At 41.8% G+C, this 18,547-nt stretch overlaps 1 protein-coding gene across 8 annotated transcripts in view; it reads left to right on the top strand.

Annotated features, from left to right (window-relative positions):
- Positions 1-18,547, top strand: part of TBXAS1 (thromboxane A synthase 1) — a 253,833-nt gene that overhangs the window by 142,380 nt on the left and 92,906 nt on the right. For all 8 annotated transcript variants that reach the window (XM_033057856.1, XM_033057858.1, XM_033057855.2 and 5 more), the window contains 2 exons: positions 10,818-10,934; positions 18,173-18,261. In XM_033057856.1, coding sequence (XP_032913747.1) covers positions 10,818-10,934; positions 18,173-18,261 — 206 coding nt within the window. The remainder of the gene's footprint in view (positions 1-10,817; positions 10,935-18,172; positions 18,262-18,547) is intronic.

Genomic DNA, 18,547 nt, shown 5'->3' with positions numbered 1-18,547 from the left:
ATTTAGCCAAGGAGTGTTCTCACTTGGACTAGCAGCATATGCTTAGAGAAAGAGCAGAGCAAATGTAGAGCAGTATTTCCTGTAGAATATCCCCCTAACATCTAATTGCTCATGGTTGACTTCCTAAGCTGAAAGCTGTATTTGTGGTTTTAATTTTTAATAGCCCTTTTCTTACAGTAGTTTGAATTAAATATCACCTTGAACCCATTTTTTGTTTCTTAAACCATTAGGAGGCTTCACAAGAAAACTATCAGCTTTGTTTGACATTGTTTTGAAATTTTCTTCTTGGCACTGGGGGAAAAAGGTGAAATACTTTTTCCTTGGGTTGTTTTGCACGTATTGGAGATCATTGGTTTGCTATATTAATCACAAATCTCGTGTTACAAATTAGATAAATGAAAGTTTGAAACATATTTTATGTATCAGGATGTTGTCACATGGGAAATGAGGTATTAGGCAACAACTTTTAGGTGCTGTGTGAGGACTTGGAAGACTGATACCAACCCTTTGAAATGTCTTTCACCTTTGGATCATAGTTTGCTACTTAGCCACTTGTTTATTTTCAGCGTTTCTCAGTGCTTTTAAGCCAGACAGGCCTGTATATAATTTTATTTCTGTATTGCAGCACCTGAGTGGAAGAGGTCAAACTAAAATTGTCAATAAAATATGAAGCATGTGAAGAAGTGACATTTCTTATATATACTTTTCTCTGAATAAAAACGTGGCATGCAAGTGATATTTTTAAACTGAGCCATTGGTAAGCTTCCCCTTCACCTGCCTTGCTTACCTCTGCTAGTGAACAAGGGTCCTAAGCATTTAACCCCTATTTGAGGAGCTTAATTTGACAATACAGATTTAAAACTCTTGCTCAGCCATTGCTAATGTTCCAAAATGCCTGGAAGCATGGAAGCTACAGAAGCTTAGCAGTTTTGAATCTTGTCCAGGGTGATCCAACATGATGTTTTGAGAGGAGATGGCCCTCACATGTGTCTTTGAAACTGGCTGGTGGGCCAGGCACTGCAGAAAATGTAGCAGCAATAAATGTGGTTATTTGAATCACAAAGTGGTGGAGCCAGGCTGCTTCAGTTCAGTTCCCCATGACAAGGAGAGCTGCCCAGAGTGCAAGAGAAAGACTTTCACATATTTACCTGCTGGAAATCATTCCAAGGCACTCCTCTCATTTCTCTGTGAAGTATCCTGATTCTTTGAGAAGATGCACTTGCAATCTTATTTGTTGAATTGATGCCAAATTTTATGTGCTCCATGGCATTCATGAAAGAGAAGTCAGTGAATCTCTGCAGCCTAATAGGCCTCAGACTATCCCTCTCTCCCCCTAACCAATACTTCTGCTGCAATTTTTTCCTTCATTTATTGGTATTTTGTTATTTTTCTTCCTATCCTTATCTATAGGAAGGAGTTACAACGTTTTTCTCCCCACTGTGAGTTTTGTTCTGTCAGTGATTGTTTGAAAGTGAGTTACTGCCCTGGCTCTTTCACTTTGCAGCTGTAAGAAAGGGAATAATCCCTGATCACAGCTGTAGTTACCTTTCTTCTGGAATACAGTAATTTCACAACTATAAGGCGCACCCTTTTGACTAAAATTTTCCCCTGTACCTGGAAGTGCGCCTTATAGTCCGGTGGGCCTTATATAATGGACAAAGTTGCGAAATTTGCCAAACTGGAAGTGTGAGCCGCAATGGGGGGGGGCGGTGCTGTGGGAGCGCCAAGTCATGAGAGGGGGCTGGAGTGGGTGGCCACGGCCGGCAGGAGCCGCATGGGGAGGGAGGGAGGGAGCTGCTGCCGCCCAGGCGCAGGTGGAACGAGAAACTGGGCGGTGCCAGTCCTGGCCCGGGCGCAGGGGAAACGAGAAGCCGGACGGCCCCGGTCTGGGCACAGGGGGAACAAGAAGTGCAAACCTGTAACAGCCCCGAACAAAGCCCGCCCGGCGGCGGCATCAGGGTAGCGGCGGCATGGCCTGGGCGGCTGGGGGAAAGTGCTGCGGCAGCGGCGCAACCTGGGTGGCCGCAGGAAAGCGGTGGCAGCGGTGGCGGCGCAGCCCGAGCGACTAGGGGAAAGCCACCGGCATTGGGGCAGCGGCGCCGCAGGGGAAAAGCCCGAGGGGGCGCAGGCCTCCCAGAGCAGCACGTGGCTCCCATAGTGCCGGGGGAGCCCGGGGCACTTGGTGCGGCACGGGGCACCTGGAGCGCTGGGGCAGCGCAGGGCTCCCGGAGCTGCACAGGGCTGCCAGAGCGCCGAGGTGGTGCAGGGAGGGAGGGAGTGGACTGCCACAGAAGCCGCGAGCTGCGGCAGCCCCGAGCCCCGCCTCGCCAGCTGTCACTGGGGGCAGGCGGGAGTGCCGGGCCCCGCGCATGGGGAGGGTGCTTGGGGCTGCATTTAAAGATACACCAATCTGTGAAAAATGTTTGTTAATTGAGCACCTGCCAGTAAACTCCACGATCGCGGGATTCTGTTACTAATTAGTTACTTTGTTGCACGTGGCACGGATCTTCGCGGCAAAAAAAAGTGCGCCTTATAGTCCGGTGCACCTTATATGATCTACAAAGTTGCGAAATTTGCCGACTCCCAGAGGTGTGCGCCTTATAGTCCAGTCTGCCTTGTGGTCGTGAAATTACTGTACATTTTGTTATTATGTCCAAGGAAGTGTAGGACTCTTCCTACATTGTTGTTAGGGCAGCTTGGACAACTCTGCTCATTTTGGTGAACTTTTTCTGAGGTATCTAACTGCATATCCAAGGCATTTGGGTCAGCAGCCAAGAGGAGAGGTAGTGGGATGGTGACTAGTGCTTAAAATCTCTCTTGGTATTCTCCATAAGCTTTAAGGTTGCTGCAGATATGTCCACGGCTGGGGGGAGCATGGAATACAATGGTCCTGTGTAAACAAAAGATCTAGCCAAAGCTCTTATGGGCATTGCCTGTCATTCCTACATATGCCAGTGACTGAAAACCTGGTGATATATCGTACCAAAAGTTTTTGGGGACTACTTTTTCCCAAATACTCCTTACAATCTGTAAAAGGAACTTTTTGGTTCTCAACCTTTCCTCGAGGAGAAATGTGTATAAACAGAGAGGCTTTTAATAGTCCTATAACTTTATCCAATATTAAAAAGTCCAGTTATGTCAGTTGGAAAGTGGATTTAAATGTGATGAAATACTGCTTCTCAGCAGAAACTGTCTGTAGAGTATGAGTTCTCTAGTATAACCTGAATTTGTCTATAATACCAAAATTCTTAATTAATTAAGAGCAAGTGCTTTTTAATTTGGTTTGATTGTTTTGATCCCAAATATGCAAACTGACTACCATATGCAAACTCGTGAATGCATGGACTTAATTTTGGTGTTGCTTACACCAATAAATGGAACGTGTGTCTTGCATCAGTTTGGGTCAGACTGCAGGAGGCCATATGTGTTTATTTTAGCATTTATGGATGGTTATATTTACCTCATTGCAATGACTCGCTTTGGTTTCTATTGACAAAACCATGACTTAAGAGAATGTTTGCAGAGACAAGAACAGATGTTTCCAGGCTGCTTGCCACAGAGAGGGAAAAAAAGCCAGTATTTGCTTGTAAGCTGGGGTGGTCAGTACCATTTTTCCAATGAGTAATTAGGAATAGTAGTTATTAGTCAGTTTCTGAAGATCCTGACTTGATAACAAAAGAACTTGCATGGTGATGCCTTTTGGTATAGTCTGATCTATAGAGCAGAATGACAGACAATTGCTGTAATCACTGAAACAAATTCTACTTTGTTACACTCTTTTGAAGAACCTTAACTACCAAGGAGAACCTAAAAGCTTAATGAAATAGATAATCCATGGACATTTTCTCCTCTTCTCTGCAGGCATATTGATTTCAAATTAAGCTGAAAACTTTTACTGGATGCTTTTATGAAATTGTAAAGCAACGTGAGTCTTTTGGAGTTAGTTTGGTAATTTTTTCCCCCCCTCTGGACACATAAGATCACCTTCTGAATCATATATATTAAAATCAAACTTGTTTTAGACTAACAAAGATGAGGCGACAAAGATGTAATAGACTATTAGCAGGGTTGGTGATCTGGGAGGGTTTTGAGTAATGTGTTTGTGAAGTAGTGTCTGTGCCCATAGTTTTAATGGGCAAGGGAGGACTGATTTCAGCTACCTGGGAGCAGCAGTGTGGGATGTGTGGCACCTAAGGATTTGGAAATAGAGTTTTAGAAAGGCAAAGGAGCAGTGAGCATGCTTTGAGAGAGACAACTCCTGTGTGTTGCAATTGCCTTGGATTTACAGGGATGGGAGACCCCTCACAGTCCCAGCAGAGGGGTGAGAGAGGCTCAGTGGTCTCCTAGACTGGGACACAGCCCTCAGTGGGCAACGCCAGCCCTTTGTCCCCTGCAAAGGCTTCAGTCTTGGGGTGAGGAGCTGGTCTTGCTCCATTATGAGATGATGATTTGTGAAGAGAAAAATCTACATGCTTTGAAGAGATGTGGCTGTAACATCTGGGTATGCAAGGGCCTTCCAGATGGAAACAGCAATGAACTACAGGGTATATGACATAAATGAGCTCTATTTTAGGTTTTAAAAACATGTAATGCAGTGCTTTCCTGGCTCAGTCAAAAGCCACTATACAATATGTTGTTGAATGTCATGAATACAGGGAGAGCTGAGCATGACTTAAAATGCCAAGGAAGTTGGAAGGAATGTGCTGTACCAGTTTACCAACAGGAAGTTTTTAAAACTAATATATAGAGGCATCTCCTGCCTTCCCGCTTTCATGATCCACTTGCTGCAATCTTGGTAAGATATATTCCTGGAACTATCTCAGGGAAATTTTTTTTCTGTTGCTTTTTTAAGAGCAAGTGTTATGTTGATCTGTTAAGTGTCATGCCACTGCCACTGACTGGATGAAATACCATATGGGCAGTTCATGGGTTTACTGGTTCCACCTGCTGGCTGAACTGGTGGTGATGACCTGTCAGTCAAGGGGAGTTGAATGAGTTATCTTAAGAAGAGATTTTATTAATAATTCCTGTCTGAAGTATGGGAGACACTATCTTGTCTTCAAGCTACAAACTTTATCTCATTTTTTATTAACTTCCATTTCATTAAATTCAGTTTTAAAATGCAATTCAGTTTGGTAATGCCTAATCACAAGGGCATTTTTAGCAAAAAAACAGCAATCGTTTTTGAAAATAAGAAGATGAACAAGTTAATCCAGTGATGTGCAAGCACAGCTACCCGCTCATCCCTTCTGGAACTTGCCTTGTGGAGAAAGCCATCCCCCTGTTGAGCTAATACAAATAACTGCATGGCATTCATGAAGGCTGGGAGAAGGATGACCCCTTGCACTGGGAGTATACCCCCAAAATTTCCCTGGAAAGAGAAAAGGGGAGGAACCTTAAGTTAGACTTAACCCTGGATATGAAAGGCCCCGTGGGTACTGAAAAAAAGCTGAAGGAGAGAGGAGCAAATGGCTCTCATTAGTGTGAGTTGTAGGGTTGAGATTGGGGTCAAAGTTCAGGGGGGTATGGGCATGGGATTCCAGTTAAAGCTGGATCCCACAACGGCTGTGGGACTAGATGAAAGCTTGCATGAAGGCAAATGGTGTTTTCTAGGGATCACCAATGCCAGAATTAGTGTTGGAGTCACTGTTCAGATTTGGGATTTTGGGTGCTCTAGAGCTTAGTTCCTTGTTTGAATCTGAGCAGACTGAGTGCTGACATTTTGCTTCCGTAGAATTGTTTTTTATTGGTTTTGTTAGGAGTGGGCTATGATTAAGTCTAAGATAACAAAGTGTCTGAGATTTTGTTTTTTGATAGTTTCGTTTCTCACTGTGTTGTCAAAGCACATGGAGAAGATTAGTAGCTGCTTCTGTGGAGGTGAGCAGTTTTTAAAGGTCTTTAAAGGTACCCTTTAGGTTATTTGAAGATTAATCTATTCAGGATACTTAAAGACTGCCTTTTGCTGACGAGCATTTATCCCTCATTTTTCTACCAAAGAAATAGGAAGGGGTGTCTAAGGAACATCACGATGCTGTTACCCTTCTTTCTGCTCTAGGCAGTCATTGCCGGCTACCAGAAATTCAGTCTAGCCTGCTAGTGACAACTTTGGGAAAGGAACAAATAGTGTATGAGTCACAGAAGGCTACAGTTTTACTCCAAGATAAACCAGGGACAGGATATTAGTGTGTGAATAGGTCCTACAGATGTCCATATTGACATGCTACTTAGCACTGTTCTGTTGTGTATTGATTAGTTGTCTCCCAGGCATGGTCTGGGCACAGTTCAGGAGAAGAACATGTACCATGGCCAGAAGCAGTTTGGATATCTCCATTGTTTTTGGGAAAGGGATTTAACTTTGGGGACGGGGGTGTTCTATTCCACTAGGCCTCAGAGCCGAAGAGTCACTTGCTTGAATTATTTAGTAACACAGAGGAAACCGAATTGACTCATGATAAACAAGCCAATAACTGAGTCAGAAGGGTCATCCTGAGGAACACCTTATACGGGAAGGAATTCTTGCATCAAGTGCAGAGATGGCACTCATCTGCAAGTATTCTTTTGTTTTTTCTTTTAAAAGTGGTGATGTTTTAAAGGATTTGTTCACAAGCAAATCCCTCCAATTTTCCTTGTTGTGGCGTGTCTGTGATTGTGGGAATTCATCAACACTTGCAGGTACACTGCAACAGATTACCAGGCTGCCAGTAGTTTTCATGGAACATTGCTGTACTAGAAATGGTTGATTACACGGGAGAAAGAAGTGCAGAGCAGTTGTTCAGTATTTAGGTAATGCTAGATGGAACATGATCCTGATTGTATTTGACTTAAAGCAACCTCCTCTGCTGCCCAAAGACAAAAGTCCCACCCCTGAAAATATTACAACTGCATCCTATGGTAATTCTTTTTATTTTTCTGATTTTTATAAGCTCAAGATTTTTTAGATACATCTACCACTTTGTCCGTTTGGAAAGAGGTGACACTTCATCTTTCACTGAGATACTTCAGGCTCATTCTCATGCCAAATCCATTTTCATTCCTGCTATACGAACCTGTAACACAGGTTATGCAATTAGGAGGAAAGTGTTTGCAGAAACAATAAGGAAAACCTGATAAATGAAATCCACTATACACTGTCAGTCATGCTGATGGTATTCCAATAAACACAAACACATTTTTGCATGCCTAATTTTAAAGATACAGAGTAAAATAATTTATGGTCAAAGTTGTTTTCCTTCCGTGCAGCGTTTATATGTATATAATATTGCAAAACAAAAATATGTTAAGGGAGCATTACTGTCATAAAGTAGAGTGTTAAAAAGCAATGCTATTGTTGGTGTTGTAGTTACACTATTATAGTTAACAGGCTTTTTGTTCAGTAACTGGGTCTCTCTGTGAATGAGCTGTATACAATCTTTATGCAGTTAGGAGCACTTCTTAGGGTGAATGTTTGGTTTTAGGAAGGGAATTTGCTTTCAAGACAAATGCAGTGAGATTTATATCACATTTGTTATTATCTAAGTGGAGCTTTGTCTTGCAAAGGAGATTTGTCTTATAGAGTGCACAGCTTGGGTAGCCTTCAATTTAGGACTGGATGCAAAATACTTTTCCAAGTGTTGCCCTGTAATTTTTTCTGGTTTTAGATTTTGTTTTTTTTTCTGTGTGCGATTTAAACCTTGCTTGGAAGACAGAATTGGTCATTTCCTTGTGGGAATTGTTATTCTGCTTTTTCACTGTAGTTTCTGAGTGCCTCAGAAATGTTAATGTATCGTTAGCATTTCTGAGGAGGTGATGTGATATCTCCACTTTATAAAGCAGAAGTGAAAGCTTATGGTTGAAACATGGATCTGAGAGTGTTTGCTAATTTGGGGGCTGCACTCAATGACCTGATTTCTTGGACTAATGCATTTCACAGGATCAAGGCACATTTCCTGTAGTTGATTTCACTGAGTGCTCAGGAGCACTGCAATCTGGGTCTCGGGGTTTGAAATGAAGACCGAAGGTATAAGGAATACTCATTTAGTGACCAGCTGAGTCAAGGTTTAGTGTAAACGGCTGCCCTAGCAGCACAGAACTGTGAAGCAGAGGGTAGTTTACTTTCTGACAGGATGATGCTCATTTCCAGTTGTCTAGAGGCTCTTTCTTCTGATTCTACTGTGCCTTTGAATATCCATAACAAATGATGAAGCGCTCCACTGTGTGATGGTCTTTCTAGCTGTGCTTGTGATCTTCAGGAAAGATACCTACTGACAAGTTAGAAAACAGATAAACAGATTATTTATTGAAAGAGGCTATTCAGAGAAAACAGTCCAAGATGTTCCAATTCTGGCAGCTGTCCAAGGTTTTCCTTGTCATTGTACAAACTAGAATAGTTTATACATACATTTTAAAAGTGCCCTTATTTTGTTTTACACTACTTATCTGATGACAGTACCTAAGTCAATCTCTTCCTACAACTTAATATGTACTTTTCTACTTGAAAGCTGCTCATCTTTGCTCAAAACTGGTCTGTAGTGTCGTCCCAGTGACATTAGTTTACTACACTGGATGGTGTTGCTTAGTATGTAAAACTATCCCATTAGACTGTTTGCAATATAAAATAGGCTTCTGCATTTTAAAAGCTTATGCAGTGTAGTAAGAATTTGGCAAGTGTAAAGGAAAAAAGGTGTTAAGGAGAGCTGGCAGCTCCTTAAAGAAGCGATATTAAGTGCAAACTCATCCAATAAGAAGGAAAGTTAAGGAAGTGTGGTGGAAGACCAGCTAAATTCCCAGTTCTTCATGGCTTCTGAAGAGAAGTTGTTTTTTTTAGAGTGGAAAGTAGGTCAGATTTCCAAGAAAAAGGATAAAAAAATAGCATGTAATGGCAATAAAATCAGAAGTAGTGAGGCACAAAATGATATTAAAGTATCCAGGTGTGTAACAGGTTGTAAAAATTCATTTTTCATGTACTGTAGTAATGAAAGAAAGGCTGAAAGGAAAGGTCAGAGGACAAAAGGGATAACAGATGGCATTGGGACAGCCAAAGCATCATTTGTTTATTTGGGGCTCTCTGAGTAAATGGAAACTGTTGCTACTGATAACATGGGGGACTGTGCTGATCCCAAAGATCTCACATGCACAAAATGAATGTCTCTGTATCTCCTGGTAACTAGAGAAGTGTACACCTTCTGCCCACATCCATCAGTCTTAGGGTGGTTTTTCTGGAGGACATTGCTGTACAATGCCTGAGAAGTATTTTGGAATAGACCACTGTTAGAAGGGAAGGGAGGAACACAGGGTACCTTCTTTGCAAGAATTATTCTGTATTTTTGTTAAAGATTTAGATGATGGCACTATGCTAAAAATTTATCTAGAAAGCTGGTATGGATGAAACATGCTTTGAAAGGAAGAGCTAAAATTCAAAGTGGTTTTATTCTGTTGAATAAATAATCATAAAGGGAATGGTCATAGTTCAAAGGGACGTGTTATACATGTGATTCTGGGAAGTAACCAGCTTTAATGATAAAGGCTGGGGAATAACTTCCTAGGGAACGATTATTCAGAAAGTTGCAGGGAACCACAAACCAGTTCATGAGTACAGTGTCATGCTGTGTTATATAATATTCCAGGGTGAATACAGAGGAATATATCTTGCAGAACGTCTGGGGGGAAAAAAATTCCTTCCTTGCCTGGAGTACCATGTTGGGTCACAAAGACTGTACCTTGAGAAAGAAGTAAATCAGCAAGACTATGCAGAGGAGCAGTACCAGTGCAACAAACAGACCTAGATAACATAACTGATGAGTATATATTGAGTGAAATGGTGTTATGTGGGGGAGATGGCTGCAGTGTGCTTGGTGGTTACAGCCTTCTGTATGTATGAGCTGCTGCAAAGATGGAGAGAATAACCCGGTTTCTATGCCTGTGACAGCACAAAGACTGAAGTTCCAGCAAGAGAGAGATTATTACCATGGTAAATGTAGTACAGCACTGGAAGAGTTTGAGTGGAGATTATTGAATCTGTTATTGGAGGTCTTCAGGAACAATTAGGAAACATCTTCTGACATAATATAAGATGTAATATTTTCTGCTGTGGGGCTGGACATCTTATTCTTCTTCTAGGCAGAAGTGTGTCGTGCTTTCTCTTTTGTCTTTTATATCCTTTTACTCCTTGATGAATATCACTGTTCTCTGGACAAGAATTTCTTCAATGGTGTGGGAGATTTAGTAAATTTGGTACAGAACTTCATGGGGCAGTGCTTTAAGCTACTGCATTTGACCAGCTGCTGCAGCTGTAATAGTCACAGGCCACAACTTCTTAGTTAGAGTGTTCCTTATAAACAGAGTAAGGACTGGGACCTGCTTTCTAATCAACATATCTTCTGAAGACTTTTAAAATGCATATAACAGTCTGACATACCAGCTGTCACCAGAAATTGTGTCCCTCACCAACACTGGCACGTGATGCGTTGGCACTCATGTCACACGGAGAGGGAATGTTGACAAGTCCTCTTGCTAAGTCACCTTGGAAAGTACAAGGAAGAAGCCAGGGTTCAGTGAAGGCGATCTCAGGAGAACACCAGGAACATCAGAACCAGAGCAGTCTGAGAAAGGAGTTGTGGGGCTGGTCCAGGACTTTTACAAGCCCGAGAAAATGAGTGCAGCAAAAGAACAATTTTCTCCAGTCTCGTCCATGTTTAGCTTGGTGTTTGGGACTGATTTGAACCTCTCTTTGTGGGACAGCACTGCAATACTACTCCTGAGTGATCTTCCGAAGTTCCAGAGTCTTGAGTAGCTATAGTTGCATTTGTGTTAAAATTGATTTATGTTTTCTTTCAACTTAGAAACCGAAGTTGATATCCAAGCCAATGCTTGATAGCATCCTTTGTCTTCGTGATGACAGATGGAAGTACGTGCGGAGCCTCCTGACCCCAGCCTTCAGCGATACCAAACTGAAAGAGGTAAGGTGTAGATATTGCTGCTTTCATAATTTAGAAGACTTGTACAAGCATCTGCTTTATGTAGGTCCACATTAAGGATAGGTAAAACCCGCTACTTTGTGCTGCTTTATTTAGACCTGAAGAGCACATGCAGCAGAGCTTCCATACAGCATGGTTCAGATCATAGACTGGTGCAAATCCAAATAGCTCATCTGAGAATATGATTCTCTGCCTTCCTCTGTTTAAGTCAGTTTACCCATGAAAGTGTAGCATACTCAAGAAGGATCCTTACCCCTTCCTCTCCTGCCCTGTTAGGAGTAAGCTTAAGTCCAGGAAATGTTATTGCTCCCAGTTGGGTCATAGCTTTTCTTGATGTGCAGAGTCAGCAACTCCCGTGTTAACACAGGAACTGCTGTCAGTCTATTTTCATTTCTTCATCTCCTTCCCCTTCCCTCCTCCTCTTATTCTTTAATCCTTTCATATAATAAAATAAGTCACTGGAACAGAATGTCATTGCCAGATAAATACCTCTGACTGAAAATAAATGTCTCTGCACTGACCTGCTGCTAATTTCCTAGAAATGTATCAGCATTTGCTCAGCCGTGGGAAACCATTACTCAGTAACAAAGTCCTGTTCCAGTGATACGATATCTCTTAATTAAATGTATATAAATGATTGACTGGTTAAAGTCTCTTTTCGAAGAAAACTACAAAAAACAATCCCACAAACAAAAAAAATCACCTCTTCCTTTTTATGTTTTATTCTGAAAGGGAATCATGCCTCACTCCAGTGCCCAGTCCTGGGTTGTAAAATTTTCCACTGGGCAGACGCTTGTGTTGTTTTGACATGCCGCTGTCGAAATCCACAGTAACATCTAAATGTGTCTGGCTCTCCCAGCTCTATAGACAGCGGTCGCTTAGCAACGCCGGCTGTCACCTCCTTATTATGGTAAATTCTAATTGGCCGCGAGCCTGGCGGAGATGCTGATTAATCACGACTGACAATGCCATTGGTTATGCGCCCTGACATTTGCTCTGTCACCGACTCCATCACAAAATTTCAGCAAGGCAAGGCTGTTTAAATATGCAAGCGATTAGTTGCACATGGCATGGTAGGGAGAGGAGAGTTTTGCATTTTCTAGCAGAAATTAATCTGCCTTACTGCAGGTCATCAGCTCTTTGCTCGTGGACTAACAAAAGATAACGCTGCACTCCCCTCAATTTGTTGAGAGCAACCTCTGCTGGCACCAGCTGAGCAGGCTTGGCTGAGGAGCACAGTGAGGGCAAGAGTGGAGCTTCAGGGATCCTGCGTTGGGGCTGGGCACGAACGACTTTGCAGGGTCTGGCCGATCAAACCAGGCTGGGAGGAGAAGTCATGGCACTCTCTTTGCACGGCTTGTTGGTGGAGCTGGACTGCAGGAATAATGGTAGGAGGTAAAATGGAGGACTGGCCAGTGCCTGGTAGCTGTCCTGCATGCAAAGATTGAGATCTTTATTTTTAGCCTGATAATCAGCTCTGCCCATGCTGCCTCTTCCAAACTCTGTGGGAAGGCGTGTGACTGTGCATGGGCTTAGGGTGACCTGAAAATTGTCACTTTCTCCTCCCATTCAACAGCAAGAGGAGTGGGCAGGCCTCTCTGAAAGGTTCAACTTTGCTTTGCTCTCCCGTGCCTTCACCAGAAGTCCAACCATCCCTACACAGACAGACACTTGCAGTAAGCCCGTGTGAGATTAAGAACTGCTGTTGAATGGATGTGCTCCTCTGCCTTGCATTTCATTTTCTATCCAAATATGTTAGCAATCCTGGGATTTGAAGTTAATGCAGCTTAAGTCCTTGCCCACGTGCTTTTCCTGCTGTTGCTTAATTTAGAAGCCATACCAACACTTCTCAAAGGAAATCAATGCTCATTAATTATGATCTCACTTTTTAACTCTCCCGTATTTGGTATTCTCTCAGAACGTCTACAGAAGCATGGAAACAAAAATACCATGTTCTAGTTTTGGCCATACTACAGAGTATCCAGCATTATCTGCAAGACATCCTGTTTATAATAAACCCTTCCTCTCTACTTTGAATTACAAACACAGATTTGGTACTAATTTATTGCATAAGAACCTAGATATGCTATTTTATACATATTTATAAACACCGCTAGGACATTCCTTATTTCTTCTTCCAAGATATCAACTATTTTGACAAAATCCCACACCAAACTTTTCCACTCTGTTCACTCTGGATGGCTGCCTTAACTTTGTTCCTCTATGTAGACTCCACAGCGACACTGGAGAGGCTGCAGACCTCAATGAGTGTCTTTGGAGAGTGGTTCCCTTTGAGTGCTGCAGCCCCTAGTGCCACTCCAAAAACATAGACTTGTCTGTCTGGATGCTCTGAGAGAATTGGGAGCTATTAGCCCGTGACAGAGCAATAAATGTTAACAACTCCTTGTGTTCCCCACAGCAATCGCTTCACATGAAAGATACACTGAGGGACAGAGTGTTCAGCACAGGTTCCAGATATCTCCCTTTCAGAAACTCAAAAGAGGAAAGTTTCAGGGCTAGCAAGAGTGAGAAGTGAGAAGCCACTTTGGCCTGGCTGCTGAGTACCAGACTCAAGACAGAGCTAATATGTGTTGCTAGGATTTAACCTGCAGTGCTCCACAGAGGCACTTGGGGCTGTGGGTATAAGCAAGCTTTGCTCTTGTCACTTCAAAGAAGCAGTGTAATGTCACTGAGAAGTTCACTGAGCTTGAGGAATTTCCCCGTAGTATGGCAAATATCTCCAACCAGACAGCAAATGATGAAAAGATGATTCCAGAAATTTGAATTTTTTTAAGTTACAGGAAATGAACTGAAACTAGAGGTTATAGAGTTGTGGAGTAGCCAATATAGTGATTTCTGTGTGTCTGAGAGAGTTGTTTTTATAACATTTTTCAAGAGTTTCTGACATCTTCTCCAGGTTTCTCTTTTCTCAATTTGTCTTTGAAAACTGTGCACTGACTTACTGTTGCTTTTATGGATTTCTATGTCTTGAGTGTTCTCCCTTTTAAATTTTCTTTTTCTAACAAGCACGTAAAGATTACTAAAGGAGTCTACTCCAGCTGTAGGAAGATTTGGCTCTGGATAACAATGAACATAAATATGATGATGGTGGTGAATACAGCATAAAGCAATAGACTTGTAAGCTTGATTCTGCAGTAAGATTGGGGAGCATCCCATGTGAGATGCCACTGGAGTTGGTAGCAGATCTAATAATTAAGCTCTTTCCAGCAAGACCCCTGAATGAACCTCAGAGTACCATTGCTGTGGGAGCACTAAGAATGAGAAATGAGAGACAGGAGGCAGGAAACCCAAGAAATATCACTTCCAGCTCTGCCATTGACTGCCTGTGGGTGATCTGACAGGAGCTACTTACATTCTCTGCACACGAAAAAACTCTTATCTGTTAAGTGAGAACAGTACCAATCACTGAAAGTTGATTCAAGATGTAATTCGTGAGAAACTGGTGAATTATAATATCTAGAGGCTCTAAGTAATAGAAACATTTCCCAGTGTTCCTGTCATGCTCCCCTCAGCTGTTATGTATTGAAACAAGCTGACATGTTAGTGATCTTGCTGTACCAACCTTGATTCCCTATTTAGTATTCCTTATTTTATTCCTCTTATTTTTGCTGTGGTGCCTATGATGATCCTGCAGTTCTGGACCCCTTGTCAGACTTGATAAATAGCTTTACTCTCTTTTACAGCCAACACCAGCAGAAAATCTATTGATTTTTATTTATTCTGATGGTACTGCAGTAGTCTTGTCATCTCCTATCAGTATGCCTGGGATCCTTTCCTCCATTAACAAACCATTTAAACAAAACAGAACATAAAAATTAAAGAATAGAGCACAGCTTAATGTAGCGTTGTCCTAAATAAGCTGTGGAGTTTGTGTTGGGGCATTTCTTTCAAACAAAGGGAGACATAAAGCAGAACTTGTAATAACATGGCAGAACAGTGCAGAAAAATCTAGTGTCACTCTCAGGCATGTAGATTTTTCATGTCCCACTAGGACACAAGATCTGACAGTCCAACCATAAAGGCTTCCTTGATTTGCTGTTAGTCTGTGCATGTTGGTCAAAAGGCATTTTGGGAGCGTCTCTGGAAATTGCTGTTGTTACTAGACAAAGCAAATGTGCTCACCTAAGTCAAAGCAAATCACCAGTGTTAAAACTGATATGTGAAATGTGCCTAAACTTGAGCCACAGGCAAACACCTTGTTGAGTTGCTCATTTTGGTAAGTTGTGTCCAGGAATAGCAGGGCTCCAATCTCAGGTGATGGAAACAAATCCTCTCACAAAATATCCTTCTGACACTCTACTCCTTTCCTGGGTTTTTTTTTTTAGGGACTTGCAATCTGGAAGAGAAGCAGTTCTTGTGTTAAGGATATGTTATTTCCACTTCCTTTATATTTCATAACTTTTGTGAGACAAAAGGCCCAACACGACTTCTACTTGTTGTCCATCAACAGTAAAGTCTCCAGTGTGTCTACAGTGGATATGATCCAGCCTTCTAGTTTTTAGTTTGAATTCTAATAATAAGGGGTATAGTACTACTGATGAATACTGAGGGCCATATCTAACTAGAGGAATGTGACTCTGATATAGTGCAAAGCTCCACATGCACTGTGCATAAGCAGAATCAGAAACTAATTGTTGTTATGTGCCAAATAGAATATTGGCAGGGTTTATACAGCAAAGCCCCTGGCATCATGAAAACCCTAACCCCAAATGCTCTTCTTTGGCAAAAAGAAAGAAATTTGGACTCTGGGTTACTTCTGCTATTGGATAACTGTCAGATCAAATATTTACAGGGAGCATATTGTTTAGATTTTTCTTCATCCTGTTACTCTCAGCCAATCTGAACACAAAGCATCTGGGGTTTATTTACCCACCAAGAACTGAATCTCACACAGGTTATGCAGGTTTTATGTTCTGACTGGCAAATCAAAAGGTATGAGAAGTCTCTGATACCCAAGGCAGTGTAGATCAACATGTCTGTTTCTGTGCCAGTTTCTGTGCTTGGTATAGTTCACCTCCCCTGACACTACTTCATTTTCCTTGACAATTGGACAAAGATTTTGAGGTGTTATGAGACTTGAGAATGTTTCAGTCTGTGGTCTTAGTAGTTTGCAATCTTGGACTAACTTATGTCCCCCAGGGGAATAAAAGCCTAAACCCAACCTAGGATTCCAGAGTAGATATCCCCTGTGGTTTTCATATACAGATAATTGTCTTATTGACATGACTCTGTTATTATCATGCTAACAGTAAATCAAATCCGTGTGCCCCTCTCCCTATTTTCCTGGTTAGATTTACTAATAAAAATACCTTATGGCTAGGAATGAATTGTAACAGTAATTCTAAAGGCTGGTGGAATGTGCAAAGTGCAGAAGTGCTGTGGGATGCCCTGGCCAGAAGTATGTGCCCCTGATGTCTCTGCCAGCTGTTGAAAAGTGATAGCAACCAGCTGGCTGGTTACAGATCTGGTGATGTGATGAAGAATAAAAGATAAAATAAGGCAATAAAAGGAAAATCTGAAATGATCACCATCTGTTTCGGAAACATCATACCTGTTAAAAAACGGATTTTCATTTTGTTCTCCTTGGCTGGTTCAGTTCATTGGGGGGCCTGGACCCAGAAGTATTTCACCTTGGTTCGTTCAATCTGTTGAAGAGAAATGTATAGATTTGGTTGAAACATTTGAGAAGAAGCTTGCTGCAGGGGACTTTCTTTAGAAGGCCAAAAGGGAAAGAAGGCAGCCACATACTGTGGTGTGCACCTCCCAAAAGTGTAACAGCTACTTTTACCAAACACTAATCTGGCACCAGAGTTGTCTTGTGAGACTATGGTAAAGCCCAAATCAACCTGGCTTTGAGATGTAATTTCTCTCATATAGGCATGGGACCTCGAGAGCAGCTAGACACATTCTTGAGTCAGACTTGTGCCTTTGGAAAACATATTGGATGTTCCCACGTTGGCCTTTTGACTGTGTGTAGTCTTGCCCATGTGTTAGGATGGCAGCGTGCCTGTGCACAGTGTTATGCCAGTTTCACAGAGGTAGAAGTGCCAAGCAAAATGGACTTGGCTGGGCAGGCTGCATAGCTCTCAGAGTGTGCTGCAAGGCTGAAGTAAGTCTTTTTTGGTAACAAGGATGTCATAGGAGTAGGATAAGTCTGTTCTCACGTTTGTTGACATCCATATGCTGAAGGAGGTAGTTCAGGAAGGAAAGGCAAGTTTCTGTGTGTGCACTGCTGATGCTTGGTAGTTGGTGAGGTAAGACTCTGGTATTAAGACATAGGCTGCTCTTGGTAGTCTTTATGGGAAAGAGTTATAGGATATAATTCCTTTTGGTTCATGGCTGGATTTCTGCTATGCCCTTGCTCTGTCTCCCCATTTGGTGTAATCAGTGTCTGATTGGTATCTGATTCCTCATACGTAGGAGGCTAAAGAGACAGAAAGTGAGACTTTATGAGGCCTTGATGTTTGCCTGTGCTATGGTTTCCATGAAACCCTAAAGAAGAGAGTATTGCACTGTTGGCTACAGCCAAGCTGTGACTGAGTCTACCTGACCAGCCCATGTCCTGACTGGAAAGAACCATTAGATTAATAAATTCACACAAATGTCCATTTAATGGCATCACCTTTTCAGAAAAGCCTTTTCTCGTGTAGCAAGAGCAGTTTGCCCTCAGCAGATTGTAGTGGTATCCAGGGTCATTTTCTAGTGTACATGCGAAGTCCCTCAAACTGAGAGACAGCAGGATAGAACTGATACCAATGCCTTTACAGGACTTTAGAAAACATTATTCCTTCTGCCCTGGAGCATATGTAACCTAAATGTGATGTAGTCCAAATAGAGATGACGATAAATCATTGCTTGGAATAGGGAATAATCAAACAGGGAGAGGGATATTTTTGCCTGATAGCTCTCTGTATACGTAGCCACATTGGACAAAAAACATTGATCAGGTAGGTGACACAGCCTCTTGTATTTAGGCCCAGAGCTGGAGAAGGGCATCCTTGTAATGTGTAGGTTTATTTTGAGCAGAAAATGCCAACATTTCTTACCTGTGCATAAGTGCCTAACAACACCTGCAAGCAACTTGAGAGCTCTATCGCTTTTATTGGATAAAAATAATTTAAAATAATTGTTTTTGTTTGGTGTTTTTTTTTTCCTTAACATTTTAATGTTTTTTCACAATTCAATGTGTTCCTTTCTAGATGACACCACTGATAAACCAGGCCTGTGATGTCCTGCTGTGTAACTTGAAAGTCTACGCAGATTCTGGCAAAGCTTTTGATATCCAGAGGTATTTCAACATGACAAAAATTAGTAGAAGATTATAAAAAAAAGAGAAAAAAATTAAAGAGAAAAAAAATTAAATTGCAACAGTTACTCTAAATTCACATTTACTGTATAAAAGATTTCTTTCCTCCCTTAATTTAAAAAAGTGGAGATCATAGTTTAATAGAGGGTGTGTCTGATAAAAGCCTTTTCTTCCTGGGGACAGCCATTGCATACTTGAAAAGTAATTTTGGTAAAGCATCTGATGTATTTCTGGCAGTTATTTAATGAAGTTTTAACAGCTGGAAGCA

The sequence above is a fragment of the Catharus ustulatus genome, chromosome 4, assembly GCF_009819885.2.
Source record: "Catharus ustulatus isolate bCatUst1 chromosome 4, bCatUst1.pri.v2, whole genome shotgun sequence".
Classification (NCBI taxonomy): Eukaryota; Metazoa; Chordata; class Aves; order Passeriformes; family Turdidae; genus Catharus; species Catharus ustulatus.
Note: the sequence above shows the minus strand (reverse complement) of the source record. Positions and strands in the feature narration are given on the sequence as shown.